The following is a 23,829-nucleotide window of genomic DNA, read 5'->3' on the forward strand; positions in this document are numbered from 1 at the left end:
AGAACTACGCCTAACATGTTCACTATATTAATCCTTATTGACTTACTGGTACTTTGAAATAGTACAAATTAGAATCTGTAAAACCAAGCCACTGCATCTGATTCCATAAATTGCTGAACGTGTTAGGATTTTAACAAGAAAATATATAATAATATTCGAATTATCATTCTCTACTGATTGTTTCTTGGTGTGGTCACAATCACTAGAACTCCCTAGAAAAGAAAGGTCTTGTAATCATAAAACAGAAGACATGCTTATTTCTTTTAACTGAAAAATAAAAATGTGAGGCAACAGTGTGGTTTGAAGGGAGAGGTAAAGATCATTACATTAAGGGGCAGAAACAAAATAACTTAGGAAAAATCCCTTTAGAAAAAAGGGCAGCCCAGTGCGCTATGCACGGGGTATGGGGAAGGGCCGAACCACAAGGGTCTGTTGTACACAACATTACCCTGCATTTCTACAAGAGGCTGTTTGCACAGCTCGAACCCGTGACTTCCTTGGAAAAATCCCTTTATGTGGGGAAAATCAAGAAATCTAAACAAATTACAGTAAGGTACCAAGTTAGAATTGGATCCACTAAGACAGTGTCAAGTTAAAAATGGATCTATTCAGATACTATAATTGAAGATACTTCCTTGCATGGCGGTCCGCTGCAATCGATAACGACTGTATTGACACGGGGAAAGATGGACCCATCTGCAGATTTCAACCATCATTATGCAATTAGAATCTTGATCAATGAATTATGCATGAAATTCTAAACATGAAACAATCAGCAGGTACTGAAAGGATAGACATATTCAAGCATATCAACGCTGCAATGCCCCCCAGATATGAAAATGGTAAACGGGTACCAAAGTATAGAACTAGAGATTTTTAAGATTCAAAGTTCTCGCAACGAAAATTTTCAGTGCTGTGCTACTTAGTCTCACGAAAGAATAGCATTGAATGTACAGTTAAGGACGAGAGTTTTGAGGTCCAATGCACCCAAAATGACGATTTTAGTGCCCCTCCTGGTCAAGTCAGTAATAAGTATCAGCCCACTGAAAGATCCACATTGCCTAGTAGTAGTCGGTTGTCAAGGACATGTCTGCATTACTGTGCTAGTCTCACCCAAACATGGGATGTAGTATATTTCAGAAACAGCAAATTACTGTGTCATAGTCTTTTGTTTGAGGTAAAATCAGAGAAATGCATGCAAAGAACAAGAGGATCCTACATGTCTCCTTTATGATTCCGTGACGCTAAACTGCAAATTGGCCAATTTGACCATGACAGGGGTGCACCCATAAAGACGGCACATAATATGTGGATGAAACTATGAAGCAGATCATACTACCAAAAATTATGCAGTGAGCATTCCTTCATCTTAAAACGAAGCTGCAGTACTACATGCTCATAGACTTTAGGTATTTAGTGAGGGGCCTTTGTAAGCCATACTTTACTCAAGTAAATTCATGATTAAGGAGCCAAAGCAGGAACTCCCTCAAACGGAAAAGCAACAAAGGGTCTATCAAGAGGCAATATCTGAAAGGTTCTTGTCTGCTATCTCACATATCTATTTTTGAGTTTATATATGTACTTAGAAAGATTTATGCGAGGCATCAGATTTACGAAGAATGTAAGTCAAGGAGCTTACCGTGCTGCATATATGGACTGTATTCACATAACCAGCATATTTTGAGCCTGCATCAAAGATTTAAAAAAAAAGGTTGTTACCTACGGATGTAGACGACATAAAAGTTGTGACCAACGAAGTTAGATGCCACCCATATGTGTATAATAAGTTGTATACTTCCAGAAAGGGGAAAAAAATTGGGCGACCAGAAAGTCAATTTCCTTTTCTTTACTTTCATTCCTTAAATCTTAGGGAATACATTTTTTGAATACTTATCTGACAACTAAATGAATCCTAAATGGGAGGAGAAGAGGGCGTTAAGCAGGATTTTTCACCGGACCTTAACCAAGCAAATCAATAAGGATATAATCAAGAGTTGCTTACTCTTTTTTAAGCCAGCAGGCTTCTGACGCAAAAGTTCGTGTACAAATGCACCAACGTTTTCACATAGTGCCTCATCTTGAAAACTTACCTGCAAACAATGTTTCACGGAGGAAGCGTCAGGACGTGCATTCCAGCAGTCTATGTATCTAATGAAGCTTAAGAATCTGTGATGAAGAAGAGAGAGAGGCAAAGTGTACCTTCCCAATTCCTACATGCACAATTGCAGTTTTGTCTTTTTTGAAAGGTACACCTTGTTTTGCTTCTTTCACTGCTTTTGTGATATCTTTGGTAACAGTACCTTTCTGCATGCATTATGACAAAATAAGCACTAACGCGTTAAGAACAACTTGAATTAAGAGCAGAAAGATGCATATTACTTACTTTAGTATCTGGCATCAATTGTCTCAAGTACTTGGCAATCTGCAAAAGCGTGTGACGTTACTCACTGTGAAGCACTAACAGCACATTTATATTTTCCCCCTCCTCTTTATCCGTTCAACATTGACGGGTCGTTTGATAGGTCATTATAGCATCAAACTATACAGGCACTAACATTGAAATTAAAGGACTGCATAGCCTCACTTGTTACTATTAGGGGGTTGGTTGAAAATTGAACCTTGTTTCATGCATCATGGACCTTACTATCTATATATACCATCTATGAGATAAATGCATATTAGGCTATGTTTTACTAATTCAACCCTCCATCTGTTCCGTCCAGCTCCAATCCATTCCCAACCCACCTTTACCTCCATCTTTAACTAAAAAGATTAACTCATGTATAATTTTCTTTACAGTAATTCTTCCGCACAACTTCTTCAATAACACTTCATAACTAAAATTATTTTAGAATAAAGAGAATTCAATCACTAGGCAAAAACTATTCTTGATGCAAACGTTAATCATACTGCCAATCCTTCCTCCAATTTCTTGACCAAATACAAGATATAGAAAGCCTACAATACAATCAAACATCCTAATTATCCTTGTCTGTCAACATATCAATCATAACGAATAAATTGCCCCAAGTATCCTTTTATTTTTAATTTAGAAATCTTTCCCATCTAACTAGTTTTTCTGGTATTCAAACATCAAATCTCCATTTCATTAACCTCGATTTCACATGTCTGTTTAAAAACTTTTGACGATAAAAAGTAGTCACTCTTTTTTTATAAGGAGAAAAACTAGTCACTCTTTTTTCCTTTTCATTTTCACTTTCCTCACTTGTCTTCTTCTGCTTCCACTTCGCAGCCACCATGGAACCACCTCACCACGAGACACTCTTCCTTAGTTATTCTGTTTCTCTCCTCTTCATTTCGTCTTTTCCTCCTTTCTTCTTATTCTTTCCTTCTTTTCACCGCCACCTGCTACTGAACAGGTGCCCCAACCCTCCGAAACTTTTGATACATTCCATGAAAATGACTACTATGTTCCTAAAATAGAAAATGAAACCATCTTTCTTAATTTTCTTTTTGATAAATTAAGATCATCTCTTTTTGTTATGGAAGTATCAAAATTCACATGTTTCACTCCTGCTATTTTTGAATGGAGTTTAATAGAATAAATGCTTTGATATTCTTTGTAGAATTGAAGGGTAGAAATGAAGCTCTAAAAAAAAAATTGAAGGGTAGAAATGCCTCATAACTTTATGAGCCAAATGCCAGGAGTATAGCACTTTAAGGAGCTATAGTGCACTTATTGCCCGGTAATCTCTTCAAGTTTATAATATTTCTCTTTTGATAAGTTCAAGTTTATAATCTTTCTAATCCACCTTTATGCTAATGGCAAACTAAATGACCCCTGAATACAATGTAATCAAGGAAGAGATTTATCAATGACAAGTATGGACAGTCAATTTAAAAAACCTGTCTCAAGTTCGGCATCATTGCATGAGTGGAAAAACATTTGTCAAAATCAATCTTCACATTTCCTGCATGTATAATCACACTGAATGTTAAAGGGCAATAAAATAAATGGCAGTGGAAAATCAAGCTGAAGGAATACCACTGAAATAACATATCCTCCTCATGGGTTAGAATACATAGATGCCCAAAAGAAAAGAATGGTTTCATCATCATATTCCCAAATGTGTGGGTGAAATTGCAGATTTTTTTGTTTAGGAATAAAGTCCCCTAAAACCAGATTTAATCAGCATTTACCCAAAACCAGTCCCACTTTTAGGACCATGATTTTGGAAGGGAAAAAAAGGTCAAAATTCTTCTAATGCTGTCACGCCAAGACAGTGTTAACTTTACGAATAGTACATAACGTGCTCGACTGTTCATTCAACCTCACAAAAACCTAACCTACTATCTCTTCTTTTTTGGACAAGTAAATCTAACCTGCTAATCCACAAAGAGGGATATTCTTTCAAACCAAAAATATATATGAAACAAAGAGCATTTGACTCGACAATGGATTTTCAATTCTTCAGATATTTACTATACCTTTCTCTACAAATCATCAAAGTATACTAAGGCGGACTTTCTTTCATATTCCTCTCATCCTGGCATCCATCTCTAGCTTCATTTTGTTCTCCTATAAAAATATTTATTAATTAAGGGTAGTGTGTCCAGCTGGGAGTTGAATTCCAGCTTGTAAAAAAGGGGTCCAGAAAAGTGTGGCTGAGTTCTTTTACCATGTCAGCTCGAACACCAACTCACCAGCATTTCTGCCACCATTTTAGGAGAAGCTCATACATTAAATAGGAAGTATACGACAAATCATAGTTCCAAACTTCCGATGCAAAACTACAATGTCATTTGTTTCTAATTTTGGTTGGTTCACATGTGTGCTTCTCAACTTACAAGACCCAACCTACTGCAATTCATTTTCTCCTTAAATTATCTGCCGACAGGACACCCCATGCTACATAACATGAGCAGGTCACTTCCTTATGTACCTTGGACTTCCATATCAGCATCCACATGAACCTTCTTTTGATAGGTAATAAAATCGACATCCACATGAGCCTTGAATCCACTCCATGTAAGTAATTATATATCCTTTGTAAGAAATTCCCCACCTCCTCCCATAAAACTTAAGTTGCTCGGACTCTTCACTTTCAGTGTTGCACTCGTGTCGACACGACGTGGGTGTGGGATCCATATTGGATGTGGTCAACAAATTTTGGGAACTTTGACCAAAATTGACAGAGAAATTCGGACAGATACAATGATTTCAGAAATAAAAAACAAAAGCTAAGGTGAAATTGAAGAAAATGGAGTTTCTTGTCTATAGAATTTTCTATGTTGATCAATATTTTCTCCTTCTCAAAGACCTTGCAAGTTTTCCACATAATTGTCTCATAATTTGGACATATTTTTATAACTCTATTTTAGACATTTGACTTATTTTAAGCTGAATTCCTACACCCGTATATGTACCCAAATCTGTACCTCCGAATCTTAAAATTTAGATCATGAAGGATCCGACCTATAGATCTGCACCCGTATCGGTCACCCGCACCCGAGTCCGAGCAACTTAGCATAAAATTTCATCCGTTATCTCCTTGTATTTTGTGAGTTTAATAAAAAGCTTTGATTGTTCTTTTGGTTACCCCCCCCCCCACTACCACCACCACCACACACACTCTTGCACAGAGTTTCCTCTGCACGCCCTAAATATATGGGCAACCTTATACATACCTTATATACAAACATCCGTAGCCAATACCCCACTAGACGGCACCTTATATACTTGGGTGTATGACACACGTGACACACCATTCACAGAGTGACACGTGCCAAAGTGAGTGTATGAGTGTGTATATTGTAAATCTTAGTTGTTATTTTGCACTTAATACATACCCCCCCCCCCCACACACACACACACACTTGCACAGTTTTCCGTTGTGGCCTCTTAGATAACCATGACAAGAAACAATTCAAGTGTTTCAGTGTTTATGCATTCATATTGCAGACGAAGCACTAACGCTATAAGTCGTGCTTCTGCACAGTACATCAATCAAAATTTTATCGCATTGCTTTCCCGACCTTGAATCCTGGATATTTACACACCAAGCTTGCCATGTGTTTATACCCAAACACAATCCCTTCAGATTCAATCTGTGACATACCTGAATTGCTAAATATACTTATAATGCTATCCAACTTACAGAATACAGTTGAACAATCAAGTTTTACACCCAAAACAGAACATGTAACATTTAACCCTCTTACAAAAAGAGTTTGTCTTACCATACTTCTAGATAAAGTCTAATTTTTGTTGACCAAATTTATTTTCACAGTTTTCTACCCTTTCCATCCCAGCTCCTGCCAGTCCTACAGCCCCCGTGACTCCACTATTTCTTCTGTGAACCTTTCTCGGGCTCAAGTTAACCACGCCCAAGAAAGAAACTCAACTTTTTGTAATTCAAAGAATTAAGTTAAAAGTGAAGATTGTCTTTTGCATAAGGATAGTCAGCTTGGATGAATACTTATCAGTTTCACTTTACTCCATATATTGGAGAGGGTTATGAACGTAAACCTCCGGAGAGGTCATGAACATAAACCTCAAGAGAGTTTATGAAGTGGAAGGAGTAACTTGACCTGACCTCATAACTTGTACCATTTACCTCAGCATGCGAGTGGACATAGGGTGTACCGCTAAAGTTCTAAACAGTTGCAATTCTTAAGAAGATGAATTTAGTGAATACCACTCTTGATATTCTCTATGAGCTCCAAACCACCAACAACATCAGCTCCTGCTTCTCGGGCTTCATCAGCAGCAGCTCCTTCAGCAAAAACAGCAATACGATATACCTGAGGAGGAAAATATTTAGTCAGAAAGCAAATCTAAAACAGCATATGATTATCTAACCTTAAATTTTTGTGAAGAATGCATTATACCTTGCCAAACCCATGAGGAACAGCTACTGTACCTTCAAGCTTCTGCAGATCAAAAGAAAGAACTATGAGTTAGCACTAGCAAACTAATGGGATTGCTTAACACTCGGATCAAATTAGCTAAACTAGCAGGGATCTTTGGCAAATACCCAAGCAGGGGAAACTATTTACCCGCCCCTGCCCATGGTGGTTTGCCCTCTACCCATTTTTTTTAATACCTAGTCAAAGCCAACCAAATGAAGTCAAACTAAGCTACTAAACCAAGCCAAGCAAAGCCAATTCCAGCAAAGCAAACCAAGCCAAGCCAAGCCAAATCAAGCTAAGCTAAATGGGTAATGGGTGGGTAGATAGGGGTAATTAGTTTTAATTGGGTAAGTATATATTGTAAATAATTTTCAAATGGGTAGGAAATGGTAATTATTTTAAGCTTAATGGGTAATTTGCATATCAAACCAAAGCGGAAAGAATATTGGAAATGTGGAACGACCATAAATTGCACTCTGCTTATGCCACCCGTGCAAGAGAACTTATATTTCTACAGGCTTGCACTGACAATATTTCAGCTAAGGCAAGGAAAATTCACTCTTAATTAGGTGGCAGTAGGAGCATGATTCTATCAACAAAATCTGCTCCACACTCACCAACAACAAAAGGATGTGAAGTCAGCAAATTCCTGACCAACCGTGGTAAGGATAGAGAATGATGGAGCTCGCTTTATAATGTTAAGGAATATTTGGTCAATTGCTAAATCCATGATGAGTGCGTGCAAAGCAAATTCTGGAGAGATGTCCCCAAATGTTCAGGAATTGACATTTAGGTTGAAAGGTTTAAGGCCCTCTTTACTCTCATGATTTATGAGCTTCTTCTTAGTCCAAAAAGTTTTTCATTCAGCCGCAAAAACAGTAGCACCCCATTGGTCCTGGGAGTTCTGTTAATAAATTCTGCTTATGAAACCCCCAAGTAAACTAAAATATACAATATCCATTCGCCATGTGATGAATAAATTTAGACATATAAACCAATAACAATAGAAGTGGTAACAAGAAGTCTATCTCTCTGTTCATTTATCAATTTTTACGACAAGCTTCGATAGCAAACTTAATGCGAGAATGAAAGCACACACCAGATCACTTCGGCGCATATCAGAAGTCAAAACAACATGAGCTTCCAAAGTTTCATCAAACTTCTTCTTGGCATTAGCCTGCATAATCACTAGAAACAAAATGAATCATGGCTCAGTCTGTAACCTCTAAAGAAACCACAACTAGAGAAAAAGACAAAGCACCAAGGAAAAGCAGACAAGCAAACCAACTCATGGCAAGCTACAGCTAAGAGTCACTTTGATTACATACTATAGACAGAAAGACAAAGCACCAAGCAAAAGCAGACAAGCAAACCATCTCAGGGCAAGCTATGATAAAGAGTAACTTCAATTACATAATATGGACTTTGATCCATAGTCACTATTTTCAACATGAACAGATGAATAAAAAATATAATGAGAATCTGAGGAAAAATGACAGTTGGATTTTTGAGCCATGCATATGACTACACCTCTTTGATGGAAAATTTGAACCTGTCTCTATCCTGCAATGTAATATTATTATTATCTACAAACACTTGTCCTCAAGGAAGGGACCGAGCGGTTGAAGAGACGAAGTTACAACTTTGGTAACCAAGAGATGACACCACGTGAAACTTTTCACTTGCCTAAGCCTTCGTGGATAGAGTTATACGATACTAATGCAAAGTAATAGATAACCGGTGAATTAGCAGGTTCAGAAGCAGATACCACTATCCTAAAATAACAAGACAAAAAAACTAATATGAAATACGACCCTGGAGTGTGGTCTAGTAGTCAATGGAAGACAATGGTTTGAATCTAGCATAGACCAAAAAAAACTAGATGATCTCTTTCTATTTGCTAAAATCATGATAAAATACCTTGACGAGCAGAGTTACCTAGTACTTGTATTGGTGAAAGGATGCAGGTACATGGTGGAATAGTTGAGATGCACAAAGACTGACTCAGACACCATCGTTGTCGGAAGAATTATCTAGAATGCCTAGACCACTAAGTTATCTAGAATCACTTAGAAGCTTCCAAAATACCCTAACATGTGCATTGCTTAAGCGTGTGATAGCAGCTTCTTATGGTGGAGGTTATGCAAGTATTGCTCATTATTAACCTAGAGAATATATTGGACCATTCCTATAGTCCATGTTGACTAATAAATATTCCTACACACCATGGTGAAGCAAGGTGGAAATGTTACAATAGGATCATATAATGTAAAAGTGTTTTAAAAGGCGTGGGCGTAAGGCGAGGCATTTTACATATGCCTCAGCAGGGCGTAAGCCCCGAGGCGTGGGGCATAAGCCCCATAGGTATTTTTTTTAAAATATTTTATAAAATAATATAATGACAGTAAATATTTATAAACAGGTAAAATTGCATAAAATATTGAAGAAAACTATATATATGTGTGCTCCATCCCCATAAAAAACTAATCAAAACAATCTATTATACGTTACTTACAAGTACAAGTAATTTGAGTCAAAGAATAAAGTTTTCTATATGGAGGAACAAAAAGGATGATTAACCTGCAATTTGAACTTTGAATTTGTTGCTATGAAGAAGAATGTAGTTCTCTTTGTATTTGTAAAAACAATTAAATATTCGTTGATTTTGGGAGATATTAGCAGACTAGCGGACAAGATAAAAAATTGTGAAAATCATGAATTAGGGCTTACATCAATAAAAAGGTCTTTACTTTTAAATTTAATACTTTTGAGTTCCTTTTAAAACCTTTTGAGTAATTACCAAACTGACTTTTGAGAATTTGGGTATTATATGAAGGACTAATTCAACAAATTATGTTTTAATTTGAAAAAGTCTCTAAGGCTTACTCCTTACTAAAAAAACGCGCCCCGAACGCCCGGGCGTACACCCCAAATTGCGGGGCGTACGCCTCTTGAGACTTTCGCCCCACACCATCGCCCCGGGGCGTTTTTGGTACGCCTCGCCCCGGGGCTTGCCCCAGAAACGCCTTTTGAAACAGAGAATTGTAAAGTAGTAAATCACTGATATCCAAGTGAAGCTGTGGGGCATACCAACAAGGTGCTCCGAAGACTTTAACAACGCAAGCACATTTTCTTATGATGTTAATTTTCCATCAGTATGATGAGAAAAACCGCATGTACAGCCTCTAGACCAAAAGATAGAGATTCTTACATTAAAACACTATCCACTATAGCAAGCGCCCAATCACCTACATTGACTAGGATATCATATCTACTCCAAACCAGTAATGTACATGAATATCACAAGAAGGTTATTTCAGTTTGATTGTGAGCTTAATGCACACATTTGTAGCTTATGGGAAGATTATCCACATGAAACCTAAGTAAACTACAAGAACTAATTGCTTTTGGTTCAGTTCTTTCTTTTATTTTTTCCTCATCTCCCTAAATCACGACTATCTTGAAATTTCCTTGTCCAGTTGAAAAGAAGTAACCAGACACAGCAAGTATGACGATGAAATTATACTATTCTAGATATTCTTTTCTCCATTTTAGAAATCCAGCAAAAATGCAACTGTGGTAGCTATCAGGGCCAGAAAAACCTCCATTAGTTTTATGGATTTGAGCAAATGGATGTTGCTTTTAGGACTTCGCCAACACCTTATGAGAAATCAAGGTTTTATGGATTTTCACCATCATGAAGAAAAAGATGTTCTTCTTGAAATTTAATTTTTCCTTTTCTCCTTGGTAATTGTCTTGAAACTACAACAACAACAACAACAACATACCCAGTATAGTCCCACAAGTGCGGTCTGGGGAAGGTGTAAGCAGACCTTACCCCTGCCTTTAGAAGGCAGAAAAGTTATTTCCGGAAGACACTCGGCTCAATAATTGTCTTGAAACTAAACCCTAAATAATGAATTGAAAGAGGGAAAAAACAATCTTTCTACTAACCGGAGAGAGTGAAATACTCCACAAGAAATTGCAATCCTACTTTTCGTTCAAACTATTAAGGAGCATCCTATAACTGTTTTCTTCTTCTTCTTTCAATTCATATTAACCGGTTAATCCCTACCCTCTTTCTTTTTTAGGATGCCCCACAAAAATCACAACTTTTTATATTTAGAAACAATTTACTTTAAACTACTCATTTTACTCTTAATGAAATGATTTATAGCCACAAATAGAATGTTTTAGACCGCAAGTTTCAAGTGCTTTAGTTCTTTCTTGAACTCCATGTACAGTCAAAGTCAAACACCATCACATAAATTGGGACAAAGGGAGTATATTTTATAACTTCACAAGGAGTCAAAAATTTATCAAATGCTAAAAAGAATTCATATAACCACCCTAACTAATTCCACAAAAAAGATCTGACCTTTACGAGGCGAATGGCCTCTTTAAGATCATAAACAGCTTTTTTCTTCTTTTCATCATCACTCTTCGCGTTAACCAATGTAGGAAACGGAACCATTTCCTCTTCAACATTCAAAACCCTCCTCATTGCCGCCCTTTTTTGTGCCTCAATTCTTCTTCTCTCTCTCTCCAGCTCCTCATCACCCTTAGCTTCCACTCCCCCATCCTCTTCAACCCGATCCTCAGGTAACGGAGCCACTCGGGTCGGGTAAGAAACCGGAGTTATTTTTGGTGCATCCTTCAAGTACCGGAGATCCTCCCGTGTCCACGTCTTACCATCGGCGTTAACAGGGTCTTTGGTATTCGACTCGGGACGGGTAGAAGCTTGAGACGTGGTTTCTGTAGATGGGGTTTCCGGAGGATCCTTGGGTTTGTAGGAAACGGGTTGGACTGGAATCGGGTTTTCTGTGGATTCGGGTTGTGATTGGGATGATGAAGAGGAGAGAAATCGGTGGAAATGAGAGCGGAGAAGAGGAGAAAAGTGAGATGGGGTTTTGTAGGAGCAGTGGCGGCGAGCTTGATGGAGCAGTTCGAAGGCCGCCATTGGAGTTTTTGGGTGCTTTTTCACAGTGAAGCTGAACTGATTGTGCTAATGTCTGCAAGATGGAAGGGGTTTTAGTTTTAGGGAAGACGAGGGTTTTAGCATTTTTCAGCCTCCTCCTTTTTCTTTTTCCCTTTTTCTTTTTCTTACCATGGTTGTTACATATAAATTGCGAAATAAGCTTACAAAATTTAAAAGCGTAAACCACAAAATGAAAAAAATAAGGTAACGATGTCATCACACCAAATCCCTCGTTATAAAAAATAGTAATTTCGACGGATTTAACGATACAATATAATAAAATTTAAGTAACAATCAAAATAAATATTATATTGAAAGTAACAATGTAACATTGATCACTGAATACCGATGGTGGATGAAAATTGAAAAAATAAAAATATGAAGAGAGGATAAAGTGGGGAAAAATAGCAGATATATACTTCTTAATAGGACGATGATAAGAAAATAATTTTACCTTAATCCTAAATAAATTGGGATCGACCATATGAATCCCTATTTGACCATATTCCTATATATAAACATTTTTAATAGAGGCATGCCTCATGCTTGTGTCTTGAGCATTAGTGATAGTCGTTGGAGTATTCACTTTGAATAAATTTATTGCTTTCCCCAATAAATTGGATACTAATAAGTACATCTTATTTTAAATTTATATTATATTAAAAGTATGAAAACATTTAACAAAATATTTTTTTTTTTATCCTTTTAAAAATAGATTTTACACTAGACAAAATAATTATTTAATTATTTTTTTTATATTTAAAAATAATTATTTAATTATTTTTCTAATATTTAGGATATCAAAATCAACTAAATTTACATATTGAATCCTTCCTTATTAATTATATAATATAACATATTTGCAAAGACAAAATAATAAAAACCAAAAAGTTTCTTATTAAATCGTTTTGTGTAGGAAGACTTAATATTTAAAACATCAACTAAGACTTTTCCTAATATTGTCAGCTATCTTTTTGCTTAATTTGGGCAACTTAATGTCTATCTGAAAAGCCACAAGGTAATTAAAATTAATATAATTGCTAGGATAGTAATTACGTAGCATTGTAACTTATTTGGTTGTCATAATATAATTACAATATAACTATAAGTATACCGTTTGGTTGCACAAGTGTAATTACACAATTAAATTAACTTTTAAATATAAAGTTAATTATCAAAAATTAAAATTTATGATTTAACATTTATGCCTTTAAAAATAATATTAAATTCAACATTTAATATGGATATTGTTTCTTGAAAAAATATTAATTACTAATCATTTATTTGTAACTAATATTGTAAAAATAATCGATATATTTTATAAAAAATAATAATATTTTATTTTAATCAGTTATAAAAACTTAAAGTACATATTTTGTAAGAATATCATGGACTACATGCTTGATAAATTGATTAATATTAATAAATATAATAACGTAACATGACTTAAATATTTTTAAAAAAATAATCTGTCAATTCTAACTGAAAATTGAATGACATGCAATCTAAATTAATAAGTGAATACTACTAAAGCAAATAAAATGTAAGCGAAAATATAATATAAATTCAAAATCCAAAAAATAACATATTACATTTATGTAAAATTACAACATAGCATAAATTAAGTTTCAACATAATTTAAGTAAATATAATTCAAAAGAAAAGAAAAAAATAAGTCTATAACCTCATTCAACAATGATTCTACTTTAATGACATCACTCATTATATGCTAAGTTTATTAATGATTCATTATTTCTAATATGAGGAGGAGTAGTTTCAAAACTAGAATAATATATAGCACAATTATGCTAAATGAAGAAAATAATAATTAAAAAAAAAAAAGAGCGACTACATGAAATCACAAAAAATAAAGGTTGAAAAATGAAAATTATTTAAATATTAAAAAGCAATCTATTATTTTAACATAGTTAAGTTTGCATATAACCCCATCCAATAATAAAGTTCAACTTTAATGACATTGCTAATTATAAGTCAAGTTTATGGATGACTTATTCTTTTTAAAATTACGAGGTATAATTTTTTAGAATAATAACGTAGCTAAGTGTAATAAGCAAATGAAGAAAAATAATTAAGAAAGAAACAAAATATGAGAAATTATGTAGACGGAATTTTCTAAGATTATATACTCATTGATATAGGATACACGCGCAAAGTGCGTACCATAAGATTAGTATACCTAATATGAATGGCTACCATATTATAAATATCATTTATTTCGAAAACTTAGTGGTTTTGGTTGTTATAGTTATATATAGTAGTACTACTTTCCAAGAATCCTTTTATTTATTTTTATAAGCTTTTTATATCACTCTTGCAAATGTGATTGAAAATCTCTTTTTAGAGAATTTTATTTTATTTTTAATAAATATTGTTGTGCTTGCATAGGTCAGAGTAGAACTCAATGATCATGACTTATGAGAAAATTTGCGTAACCAACCTAACTAGTTTGATATTAGACAGTAGTTAATCGAGTAATTGACTCGAAATAGTTAAGTCGCAACACCTTGGTGTATGTTTAAGCAAGCTGCAAACACTAATCTTTAGGATCAGATGCCTAATTGATTTTTCTACTCCTCGACACACTCCTACTTTTAGCTTACTAATGATATCTTTTCCTTTTAAGTTTTACACTAAATTTTCTTAACAAATAATATCACATTTGTGATGTTTACCAACTAGCGCATATTATTTTCTTTATTAAGGTTGACGAGCCAATTGGAAAAGAATAATAAATTATAAAAACAATCATACATTCAATGTTTACACCAAACCACGCAAACTTACTTCAAGAGCGATTGATTGAGATAAAATGTGTATTTGACCATGGTTAAGTGACTAAAAACAAAACACATGCGATGTTATTGTAGATTTGATATAAATACTTACAAAATCCTAATTTCTTTAAAGCTTCCCCCAAGCAAAGAAGGAAAATGTAGGATGTTTTGCCAGAGGAAGAGGGGGCTTGCAATTATGTGGTTTACATGAAGGAAAAAGAAGTTTGTATTCTCAAAGTATCTGACTTTTAGACAGAACTTTTCACCTTAAATTTACAGATCAAAACAAATAAAGTTATATAGCCTTAAACGCAAGAACAATCGCCCAGCAGTAATTCAAACATATCGTTAGGTGTAAGAAGAGTCGTTCCGCCAATAATCAATTCAACCTCAGGCCTACTGCTCTCAGATAATGCCTCCTGAGCTTCTCGAACCTATTAGTACAACAAGGAGGGACTGTTATTTTGCGTAGGCGAACATGGACTGTCCATTGCACTTCAAGTGAAAGAGAAAGGATAGCAGTGTTTAATAGTTTTTCCCCCATACTAACATCTTTAACATTTGTTGCATATGCACATTGCAAATTCATTAAACCAGCAGGAAAGCAAGAAGGAAGATCCAGGGAAAACAAAAGTACTACTCCCTCAATTTCAAAAAGATTGGCACTAATTCTTGATTAGTCCGTTTCAAAAAGATTGGCACAATCTCAATATTTCCCTAATAGGAAGAAGCATTTATAGCCACACAAATGCTATAGCAGGTTTAAGACGACAACTTTCAAAAAATTTACATCCACACTAATGCTTTGGCTTATTTAAGACCACATATCTCAAAGTCTTCCATTCTTTATTAAAACTTCTGCCAAGTCAAACTAGGACAATCTTTTTGAAACGGACGGAGTATAAAAAAGAGGCACTGAAGAAAGAGTCCAGGGAAAACAAACCTCAACACCATTTATGCCCCCGACAACAAAAACGAGAATGACATCTTGATCTGCCAGACTTGGTTTTGCCTGCAAAGTCCAAAATCAGTTCAGCAAATTACACTAGCAAAGGAAATATTTACATCTACATGAAGCATACCTGCCCAAGGCCAAATCTCCCAAACCCGCTTTTGAATAGCCGGCCAACAGTAGATGAATGATACTCTAAACCAGGTACTTCATGCTTAGCCAGCACCCTTGAAAGCACTTTATAAAGCAGTCCTTTGTTTGAGTAAGGATCATCATTGAACTTACTCTCCAGAGCCTGTGACCATTCTCTGAATGAAATATTCTTCTTTAAGCTGGACAATTTGTGAAAGAATTTGAAAAGATTATCCGCCCTATCACGCAACTCTAACTTTAGCTGCATGTCACCATACACTTGCTCTTTGTTTTTATCTTTTCCAGCATCTTCATCACCCCAACTACCCCAATCGTCATCATCAAAATCAACACTTTCAGTATTAGAAAGACCTTCCTTCTTTTCTTCTGATTGTCTGTTAAAGTTGGCTTCAAGATCCTGAGTTAAACCTTGCAGAAACTTTAATTTTGCAACTGTTGGGTTCTCAACAATCGCATCAACAATAGCTTCTTTCATAAAATGTTCCTCTTGCCAAGAGAAAGGACCAACAGTCCCAGAAGATGGGAAATTCTCACCTGCCAATATATATCCAACAACTGTGAGAAGCAGAGCATCTTGTAGAGTAAGAATCCCCCGTTGAGCATCCAACTTATTATTTCCCTGGGAACTAACAAAAGCACTTTTATTTATGAGATCACAAATTTGAGCAGCAAGACTCTGGCTTGTGTCTCCAGCATTTACATTCAGTATCTTCTCAGCACTGTTAAATGCATCCCATTTAGCACTATGTGATTCATCTAAAGCATATAATGCTGCTGCAGCTAACTGGATGATTCCTTTGTTTTTCGTCAAAGATGACTGGCTTTTGGCCAATGCCTTAATCATAGGCTGCAAATCTGATTTTGAAACATAACCAGGACGTACTTTTACGTTCAATGACATATTTTCCCGACGTAAACTTTCCTGCAGCCATTTCTTGATCAGAACAGCCCCATCTTTTGTCCTTCGCTCTAGTATGGCTTCCAGGTATGGTGTTCCATGAAAATTCTCCGTGGAGACAAAAGAACCACAAAGAAGGTCACTCTGAAAATCTTGCAAGGACATTTCATCACTAAGTTTAGCGCTAAGATTCACCAACTCAACCATTTGAGAAGTTGAGTCTCTAGAACTCCAACCACGGAGAAATGCTTCAATGTTTGCCACCAGCTGAAAGTTGTCAAAACTAGAAGTCTCCTCTCTTAAACTATTATTCAGTGGTATCTGAACAGTAAGAGGAGAACGTTGCAAGTAAGCGGGGCCAAGTTTAAGCTGGCTTTGCGAGCTTTTAGCTTGACTGAAGGGCGACATCCGTTCCCTGCGAGGCAATGATGAAAACATTCGATCCACAAGTGAGTCACCATGACAGCAGGGAGTAAGAAGGTCAAGTGTGCGATCTATGAGTAATAGCCCTGCAGATCTCTTACGCCGACCGACGTCATAAAGACTTGACATGTCCGTCAGAAGCTTTCCAACAGTTTTTGAAATATCACCCAGGGAAAATATTTCAAGTTTCAGGTCCATCTACAAATTAATATAGTATCTTTAAAAATACAGGTTGAATGAGACCAACAAAAAAAAAAAAAAAAAAAAAGACAGAAAATCATAACTATTATAAGTAAAAAAAGGTACTCCTTGACATGGAGTTGTTATTTAGGCATAAAATAATATCACTGACCAATGTATCAGCGTTCCAAAGCCATATTAAATTATTCTGATACATTTCACCCTTTACTATCTAAATAACAGTCTCCCACTATTTACCATTTATTTCCTCAGAATGCCCTAACGTTGTTTTTATCCTTTTTCTTTTAAATAAAGAACAATATTCTTATCTTTGATCTTTTATTATTACTAATAATAAAATTAAATTGATTGAGTAGAAAACGGGTTTATTCCAGCATTTTATGCTTGAACAAGCATACCTATGGATATCTACTTTTGTTTTTCAAGAATTTCACGAATTTTCAACTTTATAGCTAACTAACAGTTTCTTCGATCCAATAACTGTTGTAGTACTAGAAGTTTCATCTGTATGTGTGTTTTAAAATAAAATAAAAACTAACTATATAGTGTTCTTATATTGTCCATAATATTTTATGCATATTAATGGCCCATGCATCACAGAGGTTTTTTCCAAGATAAAGATAATGGCATGCTAAACACATGTTACTGAGAAGGTCTAGTCATGTTTCACTGCCATGATGGATAACAATGCTGCCAATTGGAAGATATCATTTTTATTTTCAAGACATGAATCATGATAGAAGAGAACATTAAAATCCATCAAGAAAATTTCAAATAAGTGAAAGCATGATTACCTTTGCCGCCAGATGATAAAGAAATTGAGCGGTAAGAATTGCCCCAGGAGGGACATCCTCACCATCGGCAGGTGTCCCAGTACTTATTGGAGGCAACCCAAAGCTTATAGAGTTATCATGTTCAGTGGACAGGTATGCTTCAGCAACTGATCCTTCTGAAGGCAAGACAAAGAATCTGGGTGAAAAGGGACACAAGACCAAAGGGAAATGATGCACAGAAACTTTCAACTTTTTCCCTACATCTTCTGTCAGGTCAATTACACTGTCTCCATAAAGTTTTTGTGGACTTGCAACAGAACTGAAATTAGGAGTCGCTTCTTTACTGGTGGTTAATTGTGACCATCCTTCATCTTCAGCGGACACACTTTCCTTTACTGTGCTCTCTCCAGCATGACTAGAGTTCCTCAGAGACTTTCCAGCAAGCTCCTCATAATCTTGGACAAGCAAGGATTCATATTCACGATATGCATCCGGTCCTAAGGGTGACTCAGGGTATGCTGAGTGACCCGTCTGGAATAAGTGAATTTGGATACACACTTAAAATGAGGTAAATATAAGACATTGTAGGTTGATTGTTGAAAAATCTACTAAATGACGACTTCTTATGTCCATTGGGGGAGAAAAAAATGCCAATGACAAATTTAAGCCCTGACATATACTAGAAAATCTCGTTGTCATCGTTGTAGTCAAAAAGTAATAGACTAAATTTCTTAAAAATAGATAAAAGAACTTTCAGTCACGATGCAGCTTTCTTTTATTTCTATTGGTGAACAGAAAGTATTTGAGACGAGGAGTAGCTCCAGTACCGATAAACTTATTTGACACCAACGTGATATATTAGTTTCAACATGGTTTATTAAAGACCTATGTTTGCACCCAATAGGAAAGTAACACAACGATTATGAAGACCAATAATAACATGAAATAAGCCAGAAAAAAAGAAGTCATCCTGTCTATAAGTAATTTTCTGTTTAATCTGGTATATAACTTGAAAACATGGCCTTAGACATAGTCTAACACTGAGTTCAGTAAAAAAGATAAAATTCTGCCATAATTGTGGTGGCTGGGAGATCTTATCCAGAATGGAGAAGACATTTGTGGGCTAAAGAAAATGTTGTCCATTAAACCTTTCAATCCATCTCGTATTCTCTGTTGACCTCCACTATGTGATAGTATGATTAATACATTCACTTAGCAGTGCCCAGAAGCTTTCATTTTGTCCTACTAAGACCAAGAAGACAAGCTAAGTTTGGCTGATAGCATATTTTAAGGACAGTATGAACTATCCTTTCATTCACAACCAAGAGTATGTAAAGACAAATATATCTTCAGATAACATCTGGTAATCTCACCTTCAATTGATCTATTCTTTTGTTTCACCTTTTATTTTAAGGGGACAGTATTATCTTCCATCGAAATTCTGGATGAGATATATATATAAAAGTGAGAAACTCTTACAGTAAGCTATTCTATCCTCGTATAGACATATATACTGAGTATCGCGCAAGAAAGATCTGCTTGTCTCCCATTTTTTCAAAAGCTTACCAAATTGACTCACATGTAATGGGTGGATATATGTATATTTCTGTTCTTATATAAAGTATAATGGGTGGATGTAGTTAGAGGAATAGAAAATATCAGGTAATAAACTCATCATATATCAGGTAATCATTCCAAAATCTAATGTGTAGACAATCTTATCTTGAGAGATAAGAGTCCAACATGTTTTGACAAATACAACCGGATACTCTCATTTCATTCAAGAAACAATTAGTATGACCAAATGTTCAGAGACAAAAAATTAAACACATAGAATGAAGAACATTAATTTTACAAGCACAAAGGTACCTCTGAGATGCATGTAAATATAGCACAGCTGCAGACAGTCTGAAGTGCACTCAGGCAACGTAAAATATATCTATGTGCATCACTTAGAAGACGTGACGTGATGACAACAATTTTCTTTGCAGGCCCAGAAGTCGAATTCCAATCAACCACCTACAGGGAAGCATTGAAGACTGGTTCAGACAAAATGTAGATCAAAAACTGAAGAAAAATAAAAACAAGAGGATCTTCTTATATACACAGTAGCTTTGTTTTTAATCATGGTAAGCACTTTATGACCCCTTCGATTATTTATATTTCTCAATCCAAAAATCGACTGAAAATGCTTACATGCTAATCATGTGCATATTTCATAGTAAGTGACAGACTCCTTAAATAATCTTCTCAAGGAGATATTCCTTGCTAATACAAATCGATGTTGAGCTTACAGGTCTTTCAACCCAAATACTACAGCTCATTGTTCTTGTTTTCCTTTTTTTTCCCGTAATCCTACAGCTTATTTGTTCAACTCTTTTTTTTTCTTTTCTGAATGGTACTTATTTGTTCAACTCTTAATGAGGAAACTTTTTTATTTTTATTTTCTTTTTGAGATGGAAATAAAAAGGAAAAACAAAAAAGTCCTCATTAAGACTTTATTTAATTTTTTTCACGAGTAATTCTTAAGGAGAGTTAAGAATTATTAGTAAGAATTTCAAACTAAATAGTTACAACCACGTTACCTTTAAAACACATGACATGCCTTTTCAAGTACAAATTACTTTTCGTGAAGTGGAAGCATCTACCTTTTTCTTTCTCAATGTGAAAATCATGTGGAATTTAAGCTACTATTTATAATACGCATCAATGATGAAGCAACCTGCACTATAGCATGATGTCAACTAAAAGAGAATTCAAGCAACAAATTCCAAAGCAACTAAAGTATAACTATTGTTACCTTATCGAGAGGAGACATTTTCTCCAAACTGCAAATGGCATGTGCACCCAGCTCCAAAAACAAAGAGAATGCTCCAAGAAATTCAAAGCTTTCAGTACTCCCTGCATCCAGATAAATTATGGCATCTCTAATTTCATCTGATATCTGAAAAAATAAAGATACAAAATTTTAATTGGATTACTGTTCCCCAATGTTCAGGAGAAATATCAAGTTAAAATCATTCACCATGCTGTTATCAAAAAAAAAAAAATCAGCGACAAAACAAGTACATAAGTGCTTTTTTGCTTCTTAGATAGATAAGTGAAGAGGTGTGGAAAATCAGAGGAAATAGAACATATAAAATAATACTCCGCTACTTGGCCTCCTGCAGAAGTAGAGGTGAAAAATAGTTCTCTGATTCGCTGGATATTTTATTAGCAGAGAAGGTAAAGAGAATTAAAATTAAACCTTTCATCAGAGGCCTAGTTCTTTCTAGATTCTATCATAATAACAACGATATACTATGTCTCAATCCCAAGCAAGTTGGGATCGGCTATATGCATCGTTACATTCCATGTTGCTCCATAGAAGTTCATCTTAGTCCAATATTATATAAAATAAGATTAAAAATGAAAACACGAAGCACTAAAAGTTCTTTATATTTTCTATATCTCTAACATGACTAAGAGACTACTGGAAAATACTGGACCTAAACATATAACATGACTATAATTTAATACCAACTAATTGGTATCGCCCATAGACTTTTTCCTTTTTTGTACCCTATTTTTTGCTAGATCTGCAGCCTGTAGGGATTCCAAGAGATCGTAAGTCTTTTCTGGCAACTTCCTTCCATGTGATTTTAGGTCTGCCTCGTCCTCTTTTAACACCTCATTCACCATAATTTCTCACATACGGACCAGTGCATCTGGAGGTAGACCTAAGACATGACCAAACAATCTCAATAACCTTTTCCCATTTTATCTTCTATATGTGTTCCAACCTTCCGCCAAATGTGATCATTTTTAAACGTGTTTAATATTGTATGACTGGACATCAACCATAGAAATTGCATCTAGGCGATACTTATCCAGTGGATATGTTTCTTTTCTGATAGAATAACATGAATCTTTTTTCCACTTTAAGTATATTTGAGCTAGAGTTGCCCAAATATTAGAAAGGAAAAGATAGGGAAATAAAACGGGCATCAATGTTGTCCCTTCTTAAACATAAGAAAACGATTAAACAGCAAAATGGTAAAACTGAAGAAGGGATTTTCGAGTTTAGATATTTGTAGAATTATACTCTACCGTCACACAATAACAAGACAGTATCTTTCTTCCTTTTTCCTCCTCTCCATTTTCTTTATCACATGATCAACCGACCAAATAGAAAACCTCACAAGCAGAACCTAAAGTAGAAATGTAAAATCCAAGAGCCATATCTTCGAAGTTCTCCCTCGATCTATTCTAAAATGTTAAAATTTACAGGCATTATAGCATCTATTGGTATGGACCAGTGGTTGATGAAACTAGAATGAAGATCACAAGAAACCATGATTTGAATCCCAACAGAAACAAATATTTAGGTGATTTTTCCATACAAGTTACCCGGTTTGTGCAACAGTGGGGGGTGCAGGTACCCTATTGGATAGTCGAGTTGCACGAGAGCTGGTCATAAAGTCAATCAAAAACCAAATATAAAAATAAAAAAGATTTTCGGGCATTAACTATCTAACCGAATTTTATGGTTGGATAGTCTAAAAATATCAAACTATGATGAATCAATGAATCCTTGGGCCTGAATTATGTACATAACTAACGGGTTCAACTGAACCCGACATATTTTACTTGAAGTATAAATGTATATGTAAGATTACTAAATTTCAATAAAAGTTTAAATTTTAAACTCATAATTTCAAAACTGCAAAGGATTCATTGGTAAGAACCTAAAGGTTGAACCCATTGAAGTTAAATACTTGCATCCGCCTTTGATCATGTTGCCTACCCAAATTAGTTTGCGATTGAGGCATAGTTGCTATAACTAAAGTCCACATGAAACAAAGAAATTTGTGATCTTTTTAGCTCAAGCTACAGAGACGGTAAATTTGAGAATGCACAATTTTAACAATAATAGAACTGAGTAAAACAATTAAAAAATCTAAAACAATTTTATAACATGGAGCGAAGTATGATTATAGGAAAATTAATCAGAAATTGAGAGAAGACTCACTTGTCTAATGGAATCGATACAACACTTGATCACATCAACCGTAGCCATAATTCCTTTCGGCGCCGTAACCGGTGCCGGAGCAAGATAAACTATCGGCGACTGAGTTCCGGCGATTTTTACTTCAATTACAGTACGATTGTCCGGATCTGGATGGTGAATTCAGCATAATTACGGACCAGTGGGTTCTCGAGTTGGCTGGGCCGCAAGTAAAACTCGGAAAAGGGGCAAGTGCAGAAATAGCCGGTTGGAGGACTGTGTTTAAAATAATAGTCCAAATTTACAATAGCCCGTTTGGACATAAGAAAAAATTTCACTTTTTTCCCGAAATTAGTGTTTGGCCATAAATTTTCAAAATTTCACTTGAAGATGAATTTTAAAATTTTTTAATAAAAATTACAAAAAACTATTTTTCAAAATTTTCACTCAGATTACTCACAAAATTTCAAAAACAACCCAAAATTATTTTCATATCCAAACACAACTCTAGTTTTCAAATACCATTTTCACTTGAAAACAAAATTCACTTTTTTTCGAAATTTTACAATTATTATGTCCAAACTCCCGCAAAGTATTTTAAAGCTTAATCGTCGAGGGAGACGTGGGATCGAGAAAAATGTCACACGCCATATTTGTGTGGGTAGATTAAACAGAGGTTAGCATATGGGGAGTCATGGGTGACAAGAATGTACCAACAAAATTTAAAGGTAAGTTCTATAGAGTTGTGGTTACATTGGCCATGTTGTATGGGGCTGAGTGTTGATCAGTCAAGAGT

At 35.3% G+C, this 23,829-nt stretch overlaps 2 protein-coding genes across 3 annotated transcripts; both read right to left on the bottom strand.

Annotated features, from left to right (window-relative positions):
- Nucleotides 1-233: 233 nt before the first annotated feature.
- Nucleotides 234-11,981, bottom strand: LOC107778475 (uncharacterized). Its single transcript, XM_016598734.2, has 10 exons — nucleotides 11,252-11,981; nucleotides 7,973-8,050; nucleotides 6,853-6,894; nucleotides 6,660-6,765; nucleotides 3,868-3,932; nucleotides 2,384-2,422; nucleotides 2,200-2,304; nucleotides 2,003-2,090; nucleotides 1,640-1,686; nucleotides 234-696 (listed from the first exon to the last, which is right to left on the bottom strand). Exons 1-10 carry the CDS (start codon nucleotides 11,831-11,833, stop codon nucleotides 616-618), a joined length of 1,233 nt encoding a protein of 410 aa, XP_016454220.1. The 5' UTR covers nucleotides 11,834-11,981; the 3' UTR covers nucleotides 234-615.
- A 2,723-nt stretch (nucleotides 11,982-14,704) lies between these two features.
- LOC107778477 (sec1 family domain-containing protein MIP3-like) lies at nucleotides 14,705-23,307 on the bottom strand. Of its 2 annotated transcripts, none has more exons than XM_016598735.2 (7): nucleotides 23,058-23,307; nucleotides 20,847-20,990; nucleotides 19,916-20,065; nucleotides 18,068-18,577; nucleotides 15,729-17,270; nucleotides 15,590-15,658; nucleotides 14,705-15,080 (listed from the first exon to the last, which is right to left on the bottom strand). In XM_016598735.2, the coding sequence occupies exons 1-7, from the start codon at nucleotides 23,103-23,105 to the stop codon at nucleotides 14,952-14,954; spliced, it is 2,592 nt and encodes an 863-aa protein (XP_016454221.2). In that variant the 5' UTR covers nucleotides 23,106-23,307; the 3' UTR covers nucleotides 14,705-14,951. The 2 variants fall into 2 exon arrangements, with proteins under 2 accessions (XP_016454221.2, XP_016454223.2); XM_016598737.2 differs by having other exon boundaries at nucleotides 20,847-20,947; nucleotides 23,058-23,283.
- Nucleotides 23,308-23,829: the final 522 nt, after the last annotated feature.

The sequence above is a fragment of the Nicotiana tabacum genome, chromosome 12 (assembly GCF_000715075.1).
Source record: "Nicotiana tabacum cultivar K326 chromosome 12, ASM71507v2, whole genome shotgun sequence".
Taxonomy (NCBI): domain Eukaryota; kingdom Viridiplantae; phylum Streptophyta; class Magnoliopsida; order Solanales; family Solanaceae; genus Nicotiana; species Nicotiana tabacum.